The sequence below is a fragment of the Centroberyx gerrardi genome, chromosome 9, assembly GCF_048128805.1.
Source record: "Centroberyx gerrardi isolate f3 chromosome 9, fCenGer3.hap1.cur.20231027, whole genome shotgun sequence".
NCBI lineage: Eukaryota > Metazoa > Chordata > Actinopteri > Beryciformes > Berycidae > Centroberyx > Centroberyx gerrardi.
Window position 1 is genome coordinate 21,026,516 of NC_136005.1, and position 17,101 is coordinate 21,043,616.

Consider the following 17,101-nt stretch of genomic DNA (forward strand, 5'->3'; position numbering starts at 1 on the left):
ATGGGTCTCGTGTTATTTTTAGAGCTGTGGTCGGAGGGTAGCTACCTTGCAGAACAATAGCAGAAACTCCTGGAGCACGTAAGCCACAGACAAACATGTATTCCTTACCTTCTATCCCTTCCAGTGTGAGTAATGACATGCTTGATTCATCAGCCACGGTATTGTGGACAAACCTGAGACTAAATAAATGTCAGGAAATCTGAATTAGTCTTGTTTGTGTCCCATGGAGGGAACCCCCTATATCTGGTGATGCACTACGCCATTGATGTCTGTCAAAACATCATTTCAGAAGAACCAGTTCTTAATAGCACACACACACACACACACATACACACAAAGGCCCAACCTCAACAGCCCAACACACACGCGATGGCATACACTCAGCAATGACTCAGAGCTATTACCTGACACCATTAAGCATTGTGAAACACTAGCTGGGTTACCCTCAAAGTCACACACTGTCAGGCGCTGTTTCCTCATATTTCAGTGTAATCCTTTCCTCAGACAAAACACGGACAAACAGCTAATGCACAAGTATGTTTGGACATGTTGAGCGAGTGACCAGGTTTCATGTGACAGATGATCTGTCACAGTCACAGCACATAAAACGCCAATGAGCACGCATCTCTTACAATAACTTGGGTCAATGGGATAAGATACAAGATAGGGACAGTATCACACCGGGTGGACAGGCTGTGGATGGGATTGCTCAGCCCCGGGTCAATGTCGTTCACTAAACACGCTTGACCCATGATAAGAAAGGCCACAAAAACATGCAAGAGTTATGTAAAACGCTATCTAAACATTGCATAAAGGAGAGGCGTCTGGTGTTGTTAGTGTGATCCCTCACCTGTCTTGAAGAGAGGGAATACACTTGTCATCCACGGTGCAGAGAGAAAGAGAGATAGGGTGTGTGTGTGTTTGTGTATGTGTGTGTGTGTGTTTCTAAGGAATGTATTTTTCCACCCAGGGCCTCAGTAAATCTTAGAGCCATTGTAGCGTGGCCCTGCGCTCCGAGGTCTGCCTCTGACTACAGCAGCACCCAATATAAACTGTAGGATATAAACAAGCATCGGACCAGTGGTAGCCAGGCCCAGGCTTTGAGGAAAGAGCTTTCAGAGATACTAGATTACATAAGAGTTGGACAAACCTGTCACTTGAGACCAGAGTTCAATTTAAGACCCATGATCCAATGAACATGATTTCCGTTTGCTTTTCACCCCCCACAGTTAAAAACTTTAAAATGTTTCTCCTCACATCATCAGATTATCCAACAAAAACTCTGATGATCTTTGGTCATTTTAATTTATCAGTTCCATTCACTACCTGTTTATGAGGATTTAGGCTTAATATTTGCTATTTTCAATGTATTTGAATGAAGATCCCAGTTTCAACATCCTATGTAGGTGTATCACAAAGTATAACACCATAATCTAAACATGACACAGATAAAAACTAATTTGGATATGAAAAAATGATGATTTATGTGAAGTTGGACACTGGGATGTGAAAGGCCACTGTGATGACCCTCCCACTCTCCTGGCTCTGCATCTTGCAGGAGCCTGGTGGGTGGAGTCATCATCAGAGCTGATGGAGTGCATCTGGGCCCGGTGAACTCCTTGGGCTTAAGAAGGCCTCGGACTATCAGTGTCTCTCTCCCTCCTCACCTATGCACACCTTTTGTTCTGTTCTTTTGGTTTGATGTAGTTTGTGTTTGTTTACCCCTTAGTTTTAGTTAATAAATCATTGTTTTAACTTTTACTTAGGCGTATGGCTCCCTCATTGTTACTTCCTTGAGCCAGGTTGTAACATATGGGGGCTCATCCGGGAGCACTATTTGTTTATTTTACTTTTGATTTGGACCACTGTGTATTGCATTGCTCTCTACAGTGTTGAAATTCACATATCTCCCAATCACATTTGTATGTGTTGCCAAAATTGTGTGCTGTAAACCAGAAGAATAAAGTCAATCTTCTCTCATTTCTCTGTCCAGCAATCTTCATTTGGTGCCAAACAGCTGTTGTGATGTATCAGCAGAAGTTGGGACCTTTGCCGAGAGATAAAAGGTGCTTTTGAAATAAGGAGATCCCGGGTTGTGATTGCACCAGCGGGCCTCTCGACAAGCGCTCTATTCCTTCTACTCACACATGGACCACCTGGGTGATCTGTTTATGGAAGCCATCCCAGCTTCTGGCCCTGAGCACATTCAAGCTATACATGCTCCTTTTGTTTAAAGAAAGTCCATTTATAAAGTCTACTGCACATACAGTATGCAGATTAGAAACAGAGTGAGTTGTCCAATGAGCCCAATGCATTCAATGTGGACATAAAGCAGCTCATTCCTATAACATAATCATCGGGAACATTAAAGGTTCAATTCGCTGTTTTGGATTAACATCATTCTTTTGGTGGGTAACATACAACAGGAATCCTCTAAATCACTAGTAATCTCAGAAAATGATTCCATGCTCCCTTGAGGTACACCATGTAAACGCTATTCTGATTATAAAAAAAAGGAAAGGCAGGTATTATGTGTGAGTGTTTCGTGCGAGGCCGAAGTGTTTCCACAGGTTAATTTGTAGGGAGCAGCTCCTGCTGTTATCACGCACCGCAGAGCACTTTGTTTTGCCCCTGCCGTGAAGAGTGTTTTCGTGCTAACCCAAACATGGTCTATAGTAACAGTGATATTATCTACCTGAGCACGCGGGGCCCACCTGCGGGGCTCTGACACAGGGAGGGAGATGTTTTACCTCGTCTGCACGAATGGGCCCGGAGCAGAGGAGGAGGGGGGGGGGGGGGGGGGGTGAGGAAAGCAGGGAGGACGGGAGGAAAAGAGACAGAGGAGGGGGGAGTAGGGGCGGAGAGGTGGGAAGGAGGATTTTACAAGCTAACACGCATGATGCTGTTTGGGCAGGTTGAGCCTGCAGACTCGCTGACTTTTCATCAGCTAGTTTTTCTTTGCCTTAACGGCCACACTATAATTAATCAGATGTCTGGGTTGGATAGGCACGCAAGGGCCGGGTTCAAGACCTTTTGTTTGGATAGATGCCTGGTCAGGTGTGTAGCTGTATAAATAGTTACCGCCTGTTTTCTCACAACGCCTTTCAGAGAAAGTTCAATTAGAGTGGTGTGGCAGCGACACATATCCTGACATGAACGAGTCTTACAGTACAGCAATTATGGTTGGCTTCTTTTTTAGCATAATTGGACTCAAATACTGCAGAGGCATAATCCATTCCACTTGACACTTGATTCTATTTATACCTCCTCTAACCCCTCAGTGAACTGTTAATGGCTTTTTTTCATCTCAACACTGAAATCATTAACCAGCTAAGCTAGCTTTTATGCAAGAAAAGAAACTATAATCTCTCAGCAAGACACTGACTGTGACACAGTTAAATGTCATTTTACTGAGCAAAGGCTTGGGATATGACCATGCTGCTGTGTTAGCAAGTGGTGTTCTTCCACCTTTATCATGGCTCACCCATATTCAGCCATCCCAGTCAGCATGCAGGTGTTGCAGTTTCTGCCTCGCAGCCCCTTTCTCTTTCGCTCTCTCTCTCCCCTCCATCCATCTGGCTGTCCCCATGACCAGACCTGTTTCTCTGGTATGTGTAGGGAGAGTTAAGTATCTTGCAATGTCCCATGGTATATTCATGGACTGGATGGATCCATTGCCAAAGTTAACAGGACAGGGGCGTCCTGGTGGCTCAGTAGTCTGAGTTTGAATCCGGCCCAGGACTGTTGTCGCATGTCATCCCACTCTCTCTCCCCGTCTTTCCTATCTCTCTCTACTTTGATCAGTCCAATAAAGGCAAAAATGACAAAAAACAAAAGTTTACAAAAAACCCAAGTTAATAGGGTAGTTGGGGTTCACACCAAAACGACACAGAAAAGGCTCAAACTGTTAAACATTGGCACCCATCATATGGATTGAATTCAATCCAACAGCTGATGAGGACATTGTCACTTGTACCGTATTTAAAAGCTTATGAGTTAAGAGAGGACAGACAAATGAAAGAAAATAGGATAGATGATCAAAAAAAATAATTATGACACCACTATATCCTCGTATTATGTCCTACAATTATTTGTTGTTATATGTAGAATCCAGATCTAACGTCCTAAAGATTTTAGAATCCCAGGATCTGCGCTTTCAAGGATCTTAAACATCTTCCGCACATAATCTGTATTCCACAACTTTCTACCACTTTTTCTTGATTACACTGTCATATATGTTGTGTCTGATATGTCTAATACTGTTATGCTGTTAGACATGTTACAGTATCTAATATTTTATATTGTCTGAAATACATATATAGTACCAGATGGGTCGTGGGGTTTGTTGTGCAGCCAAGCAGCTGCTGTTTGCTCCAGTGGATCAATGTTGAGTTCCTCGGAGCGGACGCAGGACACATTACAGCCCCATGGCCAGCTGGAGGAGATTAGACCTTTTTCCAATCAAACTTCCGATCCTTAATGATATTCATATACGAAATATCACCGGATCAATATCTAATAGCACTTTTTACAAACAGTAACAGCTGCCCAGGAGCCCAGGTTTCTAATTACCCTTGCAGTGAGCCATGTAAACTCTCAAAGCACAGAGACGAGAAAGACCTACTTCTTATGAAACTAATAAATTTAACTCTTGCATTTGATTTCACTGTGTGCATAGGAAATTAATAGGATTAGTCTTAGTCTTTACAGGTACTGTACAACACAGATAGAGTATGGTGTACACACACACACACACACACACGCACACACACTCACACACACACACACACACACACACACACACACAAACCAATTGAAAGCACCATTGATCCCTTGTGGCCTAAGTGTTGAAATGAATGACTGATGCTTCTGCTTCACAAATTGTTGCTTTTAAAGTCTTTTCTGTGATCAGGAGATTTACTGCTCTCCTAGGAGGTCGTTTCTCTCTCTTTCTCTCTCTCTGTGTGTGTGTGTGTGTGTGTGTGTGTGTGTGTGTGTGTGTGCGTGTGTGTTTGTGTGTATGTGTGCACATATGAGGCCTGTCTCAGTGTATTATCTCAGCCTCGCACAGCTTACACATGCTAAGACAGCCACTGAGCTACACACTTCTGCTACTGGAGAAGTGCTGAGTGGTGATCTGCCAGTGTAAATCAAAGTCTGGTTCAGGACACAAAGGTGTGTCTAGGGAAGATTAAATAGGACACAAATTACACTGACGCTACATTGCTGTAAAATCCTCTCTTCTCTCTTTAAGTCACAGTAATGTAAGGTATGTTGAATAAAAAAGTACAGGCTTGTCGCCTAAAAACAAGGTAAATGTTTATAAAATCCCTTTGTCTTGCAAGAAAACAACATTTAAATTTGGACCCCTGGACAAAATATGTGAAATGAATACTGCTATATGACACAGTCAATGGTTAGATTAACAGTCAGGAGCATTAATTTACTAGTGTAGAATGTGCTGAATGAGCAGCAAAGGGTTATACATTAAAGAAAAAGAAGGTCCAGACTTTAGGCCTGGGCTAGCCCTATTTAAAACTGTTAGTTGTTGTGATACATACAGTTGAAACAAAGAGGAACTAAATATAACCCACGGATTGATGTTATCAATCAGCAGCGTGTTTGTTGAGGTTGTCTGTGGGCCGATTCCTTGGTAACGGCTCAAAATCAGTGCTATGCTTGCAGTTAAAGCCCCCAAGCTAGATGTTCCACCTCTCAATCAAAGAAATAAGAGGGGCGGTTAAGGTTCAGACAGTGCAAAAATAGCGCTAGGGAGCCCCGCGGTAGGTTGAGAGGCGGGCGAAGCATCTCGTGCAAACCACTATGCGTGAGTAGAGTGTTTGGATCCTATTTCAAGTTTAGACAGAAAAGGGCTGAACGGCTGCCAGGTAAACAGTGCTGCGCAGGTACTGATTTGGCCCCGTGTTTATGCTTACATAAAAACAGCCTACAGCGCTGCTGAATGGAGCTAGGTCATATCAGCCACGGCGATAAAGCGAGGTGTCTATAGCTGAGATCAATCATTGCTCCGTTTTCTTTTGTACATCACCCCCCCCCCCCTCACCCTCACCCCCCTTCCAGTGGAGCAGCTCAGCATGCGTGTGAAGAGTTCAAATGGGCGATAGCGGCAGATAGGGCAGGGATCAAGCCTGCGTGGCCCGCATGGCTGAGGGCCATTGACAGGCACGTACTAACAGCACTAACTGTAACATTTACAGGCAGGATTAAGGGGTTCACTTTGTTCTACCGCTTCCCACTTGACGGGGTTATGTTTTGAGTTCCTGTAGACTACAGACCACCATCTCATCTCAGGGTTTTGGGAAATCTATTCAAAGGCACCTGTAGCTGACTGTGGTAGGCAACCGTGGAATGGTGCAGGCAGTTTCTGAGAGGATAAAAGGATAAAAGCAAGCACACATGCACGCACGCACACACACAAACACAGACAAACTCACAAAGATTAGATTTGTAAAAATATATTGCGTGTATCGTGGCATTAAGATGCAAGGGGGACCCAGAATGACATCACTGCCTTTGCATGTGATCTAGGTCCCAGAGGTGCCAGCCTGCCTTTCACCTGTGCTTCACCTGTACTTCACCTCTTTCCTTAATTACTTTAATTATACCCTTGTTAGCTTCGTTTATTTATATGTATCTTTTTTTTCTCTCTCTGTTGGTTTGGCAGGGCGTGAGCACCTCAGGTAAGAATGCAAGAGAACCCAAAATAGCAACCTGCCACTGCCAACTGACTGCAGGATATGCTGCTCCATTTTTCAGATTTCATTTATTTATGGCTGACATGCAAGCAACAGAGATTTATGTCCATCAAATTGCGCTTATCAAAACTCCAACAGAGTGTGTGCACATGTGTGTGCATGCATGTGTGTTTGTTTCAGGTATCCAACAACACATTTTTTCTGCTAGTGCGCTATATGCAGCAGCGGCCTATGAGTGCATCCGATGTAGAACGTTCCAGCAGTATATGTGGAAACAGCCGAAAACTCATTGTGGGAACTTTGTTTTTCACTGTACAGTGTTCAGGTGTGCTGCTGATTATATGGACTGGAAGCCCCCCACCACTTATCTTCCAAAACAAAAAGATATGATTCTAAAGCAGCGCAACAAAGCAGGCAGCAAACGTTTAGAGGGCCGCATTGTTGGGTAATTACAGTAATCACCGTTGAAGGAATAAACTAAATGGAATGTGTGCGTCTTGCTCCTCCACTCCACCGAGCCACATGCACACTCTCACACACTTTCACACCCGCCCGAGCAGACACACAGTTGCAGACGCAGATTAACCCGCACACACATTATACGCAAACCCCAGGACCCACGCCTGCCCCGTTCAACGCAAGAATGAGTGGAATTGGTGCGGAATGTCTAACCTTTGGGTCGGCTGGGTTGTAGATACAGTGCCTACCTGTGAGTCCCAGTGAAGCATGTCTACTATCAGCGGGGCCTGTCAGAGACTAGATCTACTGCAGGGAATCTTGGGAATCTCAGCTACGCAGCGCCTCTGTTGCTGCTCCTCTCTGCCCCACTCACGCAGAGCCTGTACTTTGTTTATACAAAGACATGGGGGCTGGACACCCTTCACTCACAGAGAAGAAAGCAAACAAAGATGAGATACAGGTAAGAAGTCATCCAGAGACACGCAGACAAGGGTTAGCGTGTGAGCGCAGACCGCCACAGAGGTGTGGCTATTTTTAGGCGCTGCAAAGGATTCACCCAGTGAATTTACATTACTGGAATTCCACTCATGTCAGCACTTAAAAGAGATTTCTCCTGATGCTCAAAGGAGACACTTAAAATCTCAATAGGTGTTCTAAAACAACAAGGTACCAATTTTAGCAGACACACATTAACAAGTTATACAAGCGTAGTGTTTTTTTTTTGTTGGCCTCATTAATAGAACAGAGTTGACTCCTCTGCCCCCGTTGACCCAATCAGAACATACTAAGAAGATATTTGTTCTCTTATAACCTAAAGGTACAAGATGATCCTTCTGCAGAGACACTTTCAGTAAATCAGACTTATTAGGAATGATGATCCCTTGAAAACAGTGCCACCTGACCTTTTCAAATGATATGGCATTCCATTATAAGCTGGATAACTGTATACAAATAGCTAGAAGGTAATGATAATGTGATACTTTATTGATCCCCGCAGGGAAATTCTCTCCTGGAGCTGGTAGGGATTCAGTGTCTTGCTCAAGGACACTTCAGCAGAGCAGATATTAGCTGACACAGGGGGTTTGGACCCGCATCCTCCTCACTCCGCCACCCTGCTGCCCAGCTGGATATGATTGAGATGTACTTTAAATTGCCATGTGGGAGCAGCGAGACTGAAAACAGGTGTGCTGCCTCTCTCACCGTATCACTTCAGCACAGGTGTGTGTAGCCATCTTGGCAGAGCGTACGTAACCAAATACAGCTTCATCGCACTCACACGAAAACACACACAGGCACGCCTCCCGCCTACCACTACCCATAAGCCAAGCTGTGCAAAATTCTCTTTGTGCCTTGTCAGAGTGTTGTGTAGTGATGGCGATAATGATAGCACACACAGCGCTGCTTTCATCGGCTCGGGTGTTACGCTCACAGTGGTAGGCCTCCTGAGTTTCAACAAAAACATTTGGGTTTTAACTCTCCTACTGCTATAGCAATGTCCCGGTGAGCAAGGCAGCCGTTTCCAAAAAACTAATCAAAGGTCCTCTGACACAATCTTTTTGCCATTAAAACTGACATCAGCAAGAGTATTATGAGAATTGCTTCCATTTTGAATACATATGATTTCATATGATACCTATGCTCCTTTAATAGCCTATGATCCAAAGCCACAAGTGATTTTCCAAGAAAATGATTGACAGGCTACAATGTTATTCTACATGAGGGGATCTGTTCCTGACCTTGCTACTTCATTCACAAGGTCAAATATTTCAGTTTTGTTTGTGTTCACTTCAGTGCTCATTACATCTAAATCAATTATACTTCTAAGCTTTGAGACCCTTTCAGGTGCTAAGCCTTCAGTTCACTATGCAATTACTGCTGACTGAAGTCTAAAGAAGCCTACTGAAATTTGGACTGAAAGTAGATTTCCATGGACATTATTGTGAGGAATAGGGAGACGTGTACTTAACACATTATGTATATATTTATATCACCACAAAATTGAAAATTTTCTACAATTAGAGCCCAATCAGTTAAAGTCAAAATGAGAAAATGGTAAATGGACCCAACTGGTCACTGTGTACATTTACAAACTCATACAAGCACACTTACATTCACACTTCGCAATCTAGAGTCTCCTATTCACCTAACCTGCATGTTTTGGACTGTGGGAGGAAACCCACACCAGCACTGGGAACCCAACCTCTCCCATTTACAAACTGTGTGGTCCAAATAAACTTATGAATTCAAATAATGATGCCATAAGAGATGTGGTAGCAAATGCAAATGGGTGCAAATGCATATGCGGGCATACTTACTGTAAATCGAACCCGCCAAACTTAATTTGAGAGTGATGCAGTCAGATAGGCTCGCCCAGTTCATTACCTCCTAGCAAAAAATTATTAAATCATCAGGCCATTCATGACTTAAGATGATTAACCCTCAATGGAATTCTGTCACTAGATGCCTCTCTCTCTCTCTCTCTCTCTCTCTCTCTCTCTCTCTCTCTCTCTCTCTCTAAAGTCAGTCAGTTTAGAGTTCTCTTCATCATATGATCTTTAATCATACGCATCTTGTGCACCCAAGGTGATAATTAGGTGATAAAATCTAAACATGTTGACACACAGAAAACGCTCCGGATGCCGAAGAGCACGAGGGAGGAAGAATGTCCCGGTACTGCCGGGAACCGGCTGACTTACGTGGGGAGATGACCACTCACCTATATGTTTGGTGTGTGTGTGTGTGTGTGTGTGTGTGTGTGTGTGTGTGTGTGTGTGTCTTACTATATTATTCCTATAGAATTCTTCTAGGAACTTTGAATTTTGCTGTGATGTTTGCTTCCCAACATTTATCATAGGATTACTAGCCTATAGTTCTTTAAGAACCGGTGTGTGTGTGTGTGTGTGTGTGTGTGTGTGTGTGTGTGTGTGTGTGTGTGTGTGTGTGTGTGTGTGTGTATGAGTGTGTGCGCGTACATGCGTGTGTGCAAAATTGATATGACGGCGCAAGGAGTCTGCCAGTTGAACCTATACGCTCAGGTCCCAAGTCCAAGCAGCCAGCGGGCTGAGTGGAGGTGTGTCGGAGAAGACAGTTTAATGATTATCACTGGCCCGGGGCCAAGCTCATAAGTCATGTAACTTTCCAACCGCTGTCTGCATCGCCATCCCGGCTTAAACGTGTTGACAGGAGAACAAGTGGGACAAACACAGTGATTTGGTTTACACGCAGGGGCGTCAGTTTACTTAAAACCTGTGAGGCATGGCAAGGTCCCATCTATATCATTTCCCACCAAAACTTATATAGCCCAGACCAATTGTTTTGGGACAAAGTTAGAGTGGCAATCACTGATGACTGACAAGATATTATTTGGTCAGTGTGATTAATATGTTTAGGTCACCAGAATATCTTGCAATGACTCACATAGGGAACATTGGTCCTGAATGCTCCTTTCTGGCAATCTTCGCATGATCTTTGCTTCCCATTATAAGGCAAAAAACGACAAAAACAGATTTGGACTCACTTAGGCTATAAGGTATGGCAATGACACCCATGCATGTTTACAGTTTTTCTTAGGCATGAGCACTAAAAAGGGAGAAATTCTCTAGCTCTTGAGAAAGAGAGAGAGAGCTCCCTCCGGGCTTATTTGCATCACTGGTTCAAAACGCAAAGAGCCAAAGGTTTGTTTTCTACCCAGACTTATGGTTGCTCCAATGTTTTTCTGCATAGGTGCCGTGCTCCCCTGAACTTCACATGACCTCCCAGGCAATCTTTGTTTTTAAAACTCCGGGCAGCCGTCCTATTTCACCTGAGCTTACATATCACTCATTGTGCGCTTCGTGGAACCCATCCAAACCCATCTAGTTTTTACAGCGCTTTGCCGTCTCAGCACCGCGTCCGCATTACTTCCCCGTTCCAACGGAGTCAATAGGAGGCTGATTTGAGCGCAGTGTCAATCGGGAGACTAACAGGTTAAAGTTAACCGCAAAAGCCCTCTCTCTCTCTCTGTTTGAATTTCTTTCTCTCCTCTCTCTGTCTCTCCTGCTTTGGGTGTTTGGCTTTGTCTCAATTTAATTTAACCTTAGCATACTCCATCACTTACCAAATAAAAAAATAAATAAAAAAAACACTATAATATTTCTATAGGGATTTATAGTGTGTATGTGGTACTCAATAATGAGTTTATACTGACCTTATAGTACTTAATGGTATTTTTATTTCCTATAGTGTCACTATAAAGTTACTAAAGGGACTTAGACTACAGTTTTACAGCAACCTGCTATCATCTTACAGGATTGCTGTAGCCTACTGTAGCCGTGTTTCATAGACGATGTTGTTGTTCCCTGAACGAGCATCGCATTAACTTGGAGAGGGAACATTGAAGTGGGATTAAGATTGCTGATAAAACAGAAAAAGACAGATTCAAACGTCTCTTTGTCATCTTTGTCCTTTTCAAGAATTTCAACAATCAGTGCACAGTTCTATTTGAACCTGGAATCACGCAGAAATAAATGAATTACTAAAAACTGGCTTTTGTTGTTTAATCATCTTGAATAAAGGACACACATTTAGTTTCAAGAAAAGCGCTTGGGTAAGAGACACAGTGTAGATAAATAGTTGAAATGCAGAAAAAGACTATGTTATTGTGTGTTGCTCATCCAGGACCTTTCAGAGAGAGAGAGAGATACTGTAGAGCATAAAGATAGTCTATTCCTATTGGATAAAAAAAAACTTACCTGCCCCCCTCCCCTCCCCTCCACCATGTTTTATTTATTTATTTATTTAACCGCTGGCGTGTCACGGTAGCGTCCAATGGTGTGTATACATATATTATATCCCTCAATCGCTTCAATGGATTTGAGCTGGAAACCCCGCCTGTGGGCCGTCCCTTGCCGAGGGATTATATTATAGCAAGACAAGCGTGTCTCCGGAGACAGATCTGGATTCAGCTGCTACAGACCGGGGCTCAGGGTGCCTCCAGCCCTCCACACCACAGACAGAGAGCCACTTCTGCTTTCAGGACTCCTACACCTGCTCTGCTGCGCTCAACTTCATACATTTTCATCCCCTGATCTTCAGATTTTTTTGAGACGAGATTCTCACTGAGGAGAAACTTTGCGCTGCAGTGCTACAGGTGACACTGAGAGGAGAAGATCAGCCTTTTTGGGAAAATGAAACTTGAAGTTTTTTCTGCGCTCCACTTCGTCCAGAAGCCGCTGGAGTTGTGCATGGACGCCGAGGGAGGTGTGCCGTCTCCTCTGTCCGGAGACGAGCTGGGGTCGGACGGGGACTGCGTGGCCAACAGCCCGGCACCTGTCACCCAGAGCGGCGACGGCGCTAAGGGGAAACCCTACACCCGCAGACCCAAGCCCCCTTACTCTTACATCGCCCTCATCGCCATGGCCATCCGGGACTCCGGCAGCGGCCGCCTCACCCTGGCAGAGATCAACGACTATCTGATGAAGAAGTTCCCGTTTTTCCGAGGCAGCTACACCGGCTGGAGGAACTCGGTGCGCCACAACCTGTCACTCAACGACTGCTTCCTCAAAGTGCTGCGGGACCCGTCCAGGCCCTGGGGCAAGGACAACTACTGGATGCTCAACCCGCACAGCGAGTACACCTTCGCTGACGGGGTGTTCCGCCGCAGGAGGAAGCGCATCGCCAAGAGGTCCTCCAAGGAGCAGGAGAGCCCGGACATCCACACCCCCAGCGAAGACACCCGCCTCCCCGTGCCGGAGGAGAGAGTGGGGGCCAAGTTCTCCAGTTCCTTCGCCATTGACAGCATCCTCAGCAAACCCTTCAAAAGGAGGGAGGATGCCCACGTCGACACAGACGGTAGCGGCAACCCCGGCCCCCGGCTCTACTGGCCCCCAGGGGCGCACATACTGCCTTACACTCTGAACTACCCGGCAGCTCTTGGCCCCGCGCATCACACATACCACAGCCTGTCAGAGGCAGCGTACAGCACAGAGCCCAGCAGGGATGCGCTCACATACCTCCAGCACGCATCACACGGCATGGCCGGCGCAGAGGCCAGCCTCCCCTCGCTGAGGATGCCCAAGGTGCGAGGCGCAAGTTTCCATATAGACTCCTTGCTCTCATAAAGCCACGCCACCGGACTGCTGTCAGACTTGTATCTTTCTATCCATGTGCACTTTTTTGTGGGCGCTCTTAGCTTTTCAGTGCTTTAGCTTAACTGTTTGGGACTGTATCATCATGCCTACAAGTCATTTTGCAGTGAATAAACGTGGCGTGTTGTCAAGCCTATAACTTTTGTGGTAAATAAGACGACGCAAATTAGTTGCGGTTATTACAGGACATTCCACTGTGTGCGTTCGTGTGTGTGTGTGTGTGTGTGTGTGTGTGTGTGTGTGTGTGTGTGTGTGTGTGTGTGTGTGTGTGTGTGTGTGTGTGTAGAGAGAGAGAGAGAGAGAGAGAGAGAGAGAGAGAGAGTGTATTTTCATGGTTCATTGGTCATTTCTACTGTATGACGGCAACTAAGTGCCAAATGTTGAAACATAAAACTATTAATCTATTTATATTTTGATGTTTTGTATGACCTGCTGCATAAAATATTGTTGTATATAAGATGTTGTTGCATATTGACCGAGCTGCGATGAGAATCACATGCTCCTCTGTGGCTGCACAAGAAAAGCATGAAAATGCCCTGTTTTCCTAAGATTGATTCATGCATGCCTGGTATTTTTATTAATAAAAACGTGAAACAATGGGACCATGTTTATTGAGTATCCATTACAGACACAAATGGAGAGTTTATTTCCATTCATAGGCTATGTGTGGGATTAGAGTGGGAGAGGGTTTTGTGATCAAAGGTAGGAACCCCCACTGATGTTTTGGAGATACAGGGGACCAGTAGGGAAACAAATGAATAGGCCTTAAACCTGTGACTATAAAACAGGAGAGACACCTAATGTAGCCTACAGTGTATTTTATTTTAAAGGCAAAGAGGGGGAAAATGATTAGGCTAGTAGTCTTTTGAAATTCAACTCATAAATCATAAATCATAATCACTGAAGTCCTAATAATAAAATGAAACTGAAAGCCTCATAGCCTAGTATCTGAGGGCTTCTCTTAAACTGATGGCTTCAATACTGACACTTAAGAGAATGTGGTTAAATACTGGCTGATGGTATTAAGATGGCATTAAGAATGTAGGAATACACACACACCACAATAACAAAATAAAGAATAATAGATCAAACAATAACGATTGCATACCAATTATTATTATTATCCTATTATTATCATTATTATTATTATTATTATTATTAGTAGTAGTAGTAGTAGTAGTAGTAGTAGTAGTAGTAGTATCAGTATTAGTATTAGTATTATTAGTATTATTATAACTACTGCTACTGTATTGTTATTATTACTTATTTTGTATCAACAATCCTATTGTTTTTTTATACTTTTACTTCGTTTATTGTTATACATTTTGTCATAACAATATCAAATGTGGCACTAGCCTATAGATTTACAGAAAAATACTAAAATGATTTGGTGATGTAGGATAAAGAGCTTTACGTCGTGATCAGTGGATTAAGATATAGGTCTACTGTATCAAACATTGCATATAAACACGTTGAAAGAAAACGTGTCAAATGTGTCCGAATCGCACCTACCAAAAGAAAAAAAATGCACTTTTTATACTCAGTCCATAAAAATCAAAGCATTTTAGCAAAACTATTAATTTACTTAATCGTAGCCTATATGATAAAATCTTAAACATATGTAGGCCTATAGCTACAGTAGGCCATCCTATTTATGTTTGCGGAGGAGGCTTTAGTTGCTCTCCACGGTGCTGAACCCGACCCCAACCTCACCAGTCGTTTTACAGGGTCTAATAGTTTTCTTATGGCAGCATAATATTCACACAACGTCCAAGCCATGGGTTCTTATAATATTTTCGATTAAATTCAATCTACCCCTGGGAAATTAGATTAAAATATAATTAAAACGTATCTTGTGGTAGCCGACCAGAATCAGCCCCACGACCCATTTTAGATTCCGACCGACAGTTTAACACACACTCCTCAATTTAAAATGTAGAATGGCATACAATCCCTGTTATTTTCTTGTTTATTATACCAGTCATTTAAATATAAAATTCAAATGCAAATCTGATTAATTCGTAACGTTTTGTGGAGAATCTAATAAAGGACCTTTCAGTCCTGAGAGTTCTCTTCAAGATAGGCCTGCTACAGATGCTTTGTTTATAAAATGTAATCACATGACAAGAAGAATGGTTTTGAGACGTCCACCATTTGAAAAACTGACACCTTACAAAATGATTGATGGCACAAAATTTAACAAGATTATTGTATTTAAAGGATAGTAAGTAATAATAGTGCTTTTGAAGTCCGTAAAATGATAACACCTTTACAGACTGGATCCTCCATATATTTAAAGTTTGAATGATGAAATTCGGGTATTTTTTTCTGAATGGATATATATGGGGTTTGGAAATGAACTCTTCAAATGAAGATAGACTTAATTTGAGTGTAAGCCGAGAGAAGTTTCAAAGCTAAACATTATAGACTGGCAATTTTAAGTTAGTGCAGTCTTTTCGGAAAACAAACTGCATGTGGGGCTATACTTATGCTACATTTGGCTGTGATTAGCTAAAACCGGTATACTCTATGCAGTGTGAGGCCTTTTGCAGCTCCTAAGACAGTGTGGCTGTGGCTTTAAACTAGCAGCAGACAGGACAGCAGTGTGTTTCCAGCCTGACAGGTAACAGGTGAGACTTGCTGCTGTTTTCAGGGACAATGCTGCAACCTGCAGGTGAAATGCCGGAACAGCACACCTGTGTGTCGGGATACCATGTGGCTCCATCTATTCCTACGTAGCAACAGCCTTGCCGTGACGTGCATTTTTCACATTTTTTTTACACAGCCTATCTCTCGATTTGGCCACAGCGTCTACATGTTGCCTCTACTGTGTGAATGTGTGAAACCGGTCAAGAGAAGGCGTCTGTTTTGACCCAGTCCACATGATGCAGCCTGAGGAACTCGGGCCTGTTCCAGCAGTGAATAGCTACGACCCAGTGTTATGAAACCAAACTTTAAGGCAGGCACAATGTTAGGAAGTCCAAACAGTCTGTCACTCCAGCAGACTGAACCGCGCCTGACCTCCCAGTCCCGGAGAGGCAGCTCTAAAGCTCCCGGCACAGCCACAGGAAACGCAGGCGGAGCGCCTAGAAGAAAACCCGAGGAGCCACAAGAATATTAGTTTACCGTTAAGAGGACCTGAACTCAGAATTTGTTATTTTATTTTCAGAATTCGTATTCGTATTACATCAAATATACAATTGAAAACATGGGACAAATGGGAGAGACCAAATATTAAATATAAACAGCATGCTTGTAATTTATTTGGATCAGGGGGAATGCAGATTATACATTTTTTTCTAAATAGCCTATTTGTTGATAGTTTTTCCTCATCTATAAATAATGGGTTTTTTTTAAGTATATTTCTAATTAGGTTTATTTAATTATGCCTTAATGATATATAATATCATTGCCAAATCTATAGCAAAATGGCTTTAAAAGGTATAGGTCACTTAGGGCCATGCAGGCCTATAAACATTTTTTTCAAAACGGTCTGATATTCTGTGGGGGGAAAAACAATATAACCTAACCTAAACATGAAAACAAACAAAAGGCCTTGTTATCTCGGCAATAGGCTAATATGAGCTTCCAGCCAGGACTCCAGCCCAAAGACAAAATCACGTCACAAAAACACGTCTAAATAGCTTTTGTAATGAACGTTGATCACTTGATATTTCCAAAGGCTAAATTAAGAGCTCGTAATCTTGGTGCGTAAAAGCAGAGGACAGTCTTCAAAGTGCTCTCAGAACAAAGTTTCCTCCTGCAAGCCAAAGCATCCTGATCTCGGCGGGGGTCATAAGT

At 43.3% G+C, this 17,101-nt stretch overlaps 1 protein-coding gene across 4 annotated transcripts; it reads left to right on the plus strand.

The window, feature by feature from the left end:
• The first annotated feature begins 12,111 nt into the window (after window positions 1-12,111).
• Window positions 12,112-13,902, plus strand: foxq1b (forkhead box Q1b). Of its 4 annotated transcripts, none has more exons than XM_078285514.1 (2): window positions 12,112-13,556; window positions 13,587-13,902. In XM_078285514.1, exon 1 carries the CDS (start codon window positions 12,341-12,343, stop codon window positions 13,271-13,273), a length of 933 nt encoding a protein of 310 aa, XP_078141640.1. In that variant the 5' UTR covers window positions 12,112-12,340; the 3' UTR covers window positions 13,274-13,556; window positions 13,587-13,902. The 4 variants fall into 4 exon arrangements, with proteins under 4 accessions (XP_078141640.1, XP_078141641.1, XP_078141642.1 ...); XM_078285515.1 differs by having other exon boundaries at window positions 13,607-13,902; XM_078285516.1 differs by having other exon boundaries at window positions 12,112-13,546; window positions 13,607-13,902.
• The last annotated feature ends 3,199 nt before the right edge of the window (window positions 13,903-17,101 follow it).

Bases quoted from the DNA above. Each gene is read 5' to 3' on its own strand.
- foxq1b (XM_078285514.1), top strand. From the start codon at position 12,341: ATGAAACTTGAAGTTTTTTCTGCGCTCCACTTCGTCCAGAAGCCGCTG.